Source organism: Siphateles boraxobius, unplaced genomic scaffold (assembly GCF_051911475.1).
Source record: "Siphateles boraxobius isolate OS27281-9 unplaced genomic scaffold, OSU_SipBor_1 179, whole genome shotgun sequence".
NCBI lineage: Eukaryota > Metazoa > Chordata > Actinopteri > Cypriniformes > Leuciscidae > Siphateles > Siphateles boraxobius.
The window spans coordinates 117,501-122,500 of NW_027508787.1; the positions used below are offsets into that span (position 1 = coordinate 117,501).

The 5,000-nt window shown below is 40.1% G+C and overlaps 1 protein-coding gene across 4 annotated transcripts in view; it reads right to left on the bottom strand.

Moving 5' to 3' along the window:
- Window positions 1-5,000, bottom strand: part of LOC143740644 (rho GTPase-activating protein 9-like) — a 71,198-nt gene that overhangs the window by 28,472 nt on the left and 37,726 nt on the right. For all 4 annotated transcript variants that reach the window (XM_077232651.1, XM_077232650.1, XM_077232649.1 and 1 more), the window contains 5 exons: window positions 4,868-5,000; window positions 4,714-4,782; window positions 855-916; window positions 134-221; window positions 1-47 (listed from right to left, as the gene is read on the bottom strand). The exon at window positions 1-47 is cut by the window's left edge and continues 49 nt beyond it; the exon at window positions 4,868-5,000 is cut by the window's right edge and continues 26 nt beyond it. In XM_077232651.1, coding sequence (XP_077088766.1) covers window positions 1-47; window positions 134-221; window positions 855-916; window positions 4,714-4,782; window positions 4,868-5,000 — 399 coding nt within the window. The remainder of the gene's footprint in view (window positions 48-133; window positions 222-854; window positions 917-4,713; window positions 4,783-4,867) is intronic.

A 5,000-nucleotide genomic window follows, 5' to 3' on the forward strand; every position in this document is an offset into this window, starting at 1 on the left:
GCTCCTCTCAGATCCACACTGCTCTCTGGACGGCTGTTACCCGGTTTCTGCATGTAAACACACACACACACTCAGCAATTTTTGACTTTTTTTAAAGCATAAGATGCAGAAATGATATTCCCTGTTGTCTCACCCAGCTGTCAGGATTCTGGCTTTTAGGGTCTTTGAAGAACACAAGACTGTTTCCCACCAGCACCACCCATGAAGGGTTCCAGTTTTTCCTGCAAACACAGAAAATAACCCCAAAAAATATATTTTTCGAGATTAATTTTTAATTTGGGTCTAAGAGTCAAAACTACTTATTTATTGTCCTTTATTGTTTCCTAAATCGCTCAAAAATGCTAGTTATTAAAAAGATACACACATGAAACTCTTTCTCTGACTGGTTTGAACATTAACCAGAATAATCTTCATTTATCGTTAGATTTACGTTTACAACAAGACAAATATGAGCCCATTTGGTACGAAAAACACTGCGTTTAACATATATTCTCTGGAAAAGTCTTCATGTCTCTTGCAATTTTGCTTCTTACGTAAATTTGATCTTGTTTTAAAATGTTGATAACTGGAAAACACAATAAAAATGCTGATGAAGAAGCTGTTTTTTGCAGCACAAGCCGAATTCTGCCTGTAATCTTGAACCATCTAAAGTGACTCATATTATTTATTTGTGTTGTGTGAGTAAGTGTGTGTGTTTGCGTGTTGCAACTTAAGCTGTGTGTGTTTCCGTGTTGTAGATCAAGGTGTGTGTTTGTTTGCATGTTGCAGTTCAAGGTGTGTGTTTGCGTGCTGTAGATCAAGGTGTGTGTGTTTGCGTGTAGTTGATCAAGGTGTGTGTGTTTAGATAAGCTCACCTCAGTTTCCTGCCTCCTTCTGCTATCTTGGTTTTGTTGAGCAGACCGGCCTTTTCCAGTTCCTGTCATAATACAGTCGGTCAGTGTGTATCGTGTGTGTTTGTGTGTGTGTTTGTTCAGTGAAAGTTTTTGGTGTAAACGGGTTTAGAATGACATCAGCACTGAAAAGTACATGTACTGCGTTACATTAAACTGGGAAGGCTCACAGCACTAGCATATTGTTGTCCTTTTTTTTGTTTCACTGCTTCTATTGTTCTCATTTGTAAGTCGCTTTGGATAAAAGCTTCTGCTAAATTAATAAATGTAATGTAATTTTTTTTTTACTTTTTGTCTCAACATTCTGACTTTATTAATTGTTCATATCTCACAATTCTGGTAATTAAGAGTTTAAATCAAAAATATTTTTTGTGTGTGATTGTGGATGGATGATAGATAAATAGATGTTTGAATGACAAATTGACAGAATGGATGAATAGATGGTTGGATGGATGAATAGATGGTTGGATGGATGAATAGATGGTTGAATGGATGAATAGATGGATGGATGGATGAATGGATGGATGAATGGATGGATGAATGGATGGATGAATGGATGGATGGATTAATAGATGGTTGAATGGATGGATAGATGAATGGATGGATGAAAGGATGGATGAATGGATATGTGAATGGATGGATGGATGGATGGATGGATGGATGGATGGATGGATGGATTAATAGATGGTTGAATGGATGAATGGATGGATGGAAGGATAGATATGTGAATGGATGGATGGATTAATAGATGGTTGAATGGATGGATGGATATGTGAATGGATGGATGGATGGATTAATAGATGGTTGAATGGATGGATGGATGAATGTATATGTGAATGGATGATAGATTAATAGATGGTTGAATGGATGGATGGATGGATGAATGAATGAATGGATGGATGGATGAATGGATGGATTAATAGATGGTTGGATGGTTGGATGAATGAATGGATGGATGGGTGAATGAATGAATGGATGGATGGATGGATGAATGAAAGGATGGATGAATGGATATGTGAATGGATGAATGGATTAATAGATGGTTGAATGGATGAATGGATATGTGAATGGATGGATGATTAATAGATGGTTGAATGGGTGGGTGGATGGTTGAATGGATGGATGGATGGATTAATAGATGGTTGAATGGATGGATGGATGAATGTATATGTGAATGGATGATAGCTTAATAGATGGTTGAATGGATGGATGGATGAATGAATGAATGAATGGATGGATGAATGGATGGATTAATAGATGGTTGGATGGATGGATTAATAGATGGTTGGATGGATGGATGGATGGATGAATGAATGGATGGATGGGTGAATGAATGGATATGTGAATGGATGAATGGATTAATAGATGGTTGAATGGATGAATGGATATGTGAATGGATGGATGATTAATAGATGGTTGAATGGATGGATGGATATGTGAATGGATGGATGGATTAATAGATGGTTGAATGAATGAATGAATGAATGGATGGATTAATAGATGGTTGGATTGATGGATGGATGGATGAATGGTTGGATGGATGAATAAATGGATGGATGGATGGATGGATGGATGGATGAATGGAGGGATGGATGGATGAATGGATGGATTAATAGATGGTTGGATGGATGGATTAATAGATGGTTGGATGGATGGATGGATGGATGAATGAATGGATGGGTGAATGAATGAATGGATATGTGAATGGATGAATGGATTAATAGATGGTTGAATGGATGAATGGATATGTGAATGGATGGATGATTAATAGATGGTTGAATGGATGGATGGATATGTGAATGGATGGATGGATTAATAGATGGTTGAATGAATGAATGAATGGATGAATGGATGAATGGATGAATGGATGGATGAATGGATGGATGGATTAATAGATGGTTGGATTGATGGATGGATGGATGGATGAATGGTTGGATGGATGAATAAATGGATGGATGGATGGATGGATGGATGAATGGAGGGATGGTTGGATGACTGGATGGTTAGATGGATGAATGGATGGATATGTGAATGGATGAATGAATGGATGAATGGATGGATTAATAGATGGTTGAATGGATGGATGGATGAATGGATATGTGAATGGATGGATGGATTAATAGATGTATGGATGGATGAATGTATGGATGGATTAATAGATGGTTGGATGGATGAATGAATGAATGGATGGTTGGATGGATGAATGGATAGATGAATGGATGGTTGGATGGATGGATGGATGAATGAATGGATGGATGAATGGAGGGATGGATGGATGGATGGATGGATGGATGAATGGATGGTTGGATGAATGGATGGTTGGATGGATGAATGAATGAATGAATGGATGGATGGATGAATGGATGGATGAATGGATGAATGGAGGCAGGGATGGATGGATGAATGGATGGATGAATGGATGAATGGAGGCAGGGATGGATGGATGAATGGATGGATGGATGGATGAATGGATAGATGAATGGATGGTTGGATGGATGGATGAATGGATGGTTGGATGGATGAATGGATAGATGAATGGATGGTTGGATGGATGAATGAATGGATGGATGAATGGAGGGATGGATGGATGGATGAATGGTTGGATGAATGGATGGTTGGATGGATGAATGAATTGATGGATGAATGAATTGATGGATGAATGGAAGGTTGGGTGGATGGATGAATGGATGGACAGATGAATGAATGGATGGATGAAGGGAGGGATGGATGGATGGATGAATGGATGGTTGGATGAATGGATGGATGGATGGATGGATGGATGAATGGATGGTTGGATGGATGGATGAATGGATGGATGAATGAATGGATGGATGAATAGATGGTTGGATGGATGAATGAATGGATAGATGAATGGATGGTTGGATGGATGGATGGATGGATGAATGAATGGATGGATGGTTGGATGAATGGATGGTTGGTTGGTTGGTTGGTTGGATGGATGGATGGATGAATGGATGGTTGGATGAATGGATGGTTGGTTGGTTGGATGGATGGATGGATGGATGAATGAATGGATGGATGAATGGATGGATGGTTGGATGGATGAATGAATGGATGGATGAATGGATGGTTGGATGGATGAATGGATGGATGAATGAATGGATGGATGAATGGATGGTTGGTTGGATGGATGAATGAATGGATGGATGAATGGATGGTTGGTTGGATGAATGAATGGATGGATGAATGGATGGTTGGATGAATGGATGGATGGTTGGTTGGATGGATGAATGAATGGATGGATGAATGGATGGTTGGATGGATGGATGGACGAATGGATGGATGAATGAATGGATGGATGAATAGATGGTTGGATGGATGAATGAATGAATGGATAGATGAATGGATGGTTGGATGGATGGATGAATGGATGGAGGGATGAATGGATGGATGAATGAATGGATGGTTGGATGAATGGATGGATGGATGGATGAATGAATGGTTGGATGAATGGATGGTTGGATGAATGGATGGTTGAATGGATGGTTGGATGAATGGATGGTTGGTTGGATGAATGGATGGATGGATGGATGAATGAATGGTTGGATGAATGGATGGTTGGTTGGTTGGCTGGATGGATGGTTGGATGGATGGATGGATGGATGAATGAATGGATGGTTGGATGAATTGATGGTTGGTTGGTTGGAGGGATGGATGGATGAATGAATGGATGGATGAATGGATGGATGAATGGATGGATGAATGGATGGTTGGATGGATGAATGGATGGATGAATGAATGAATGGATGGATGAATGGATGGTTGGATGGATGGATGGATGAATAGATGGTTGGATTCTCACCGGTGTTACACCTTCAATATCTGGTGAGCTGTCCGATGAAGGCGCTTCCACCACCAGCCTGTAGTCGGACTGCAGAGAGGAGAAGAAAAATAGAAATATACTCATACTCTGATGACTTCATGACTTCATAACTCTACACTAGAGTGACTCTTACTTTTCCGTTTGCAGAAGTTCTCTGAGCCTGTGACTGCAGGAACATGGAGTAGGAGTGGCTCATGTGGGCCACGCCCCCTGTCAAGGCAGAGCCAATGCGGCGGGAATCCTCGCTGGAGGCGGAGCTTAACGCA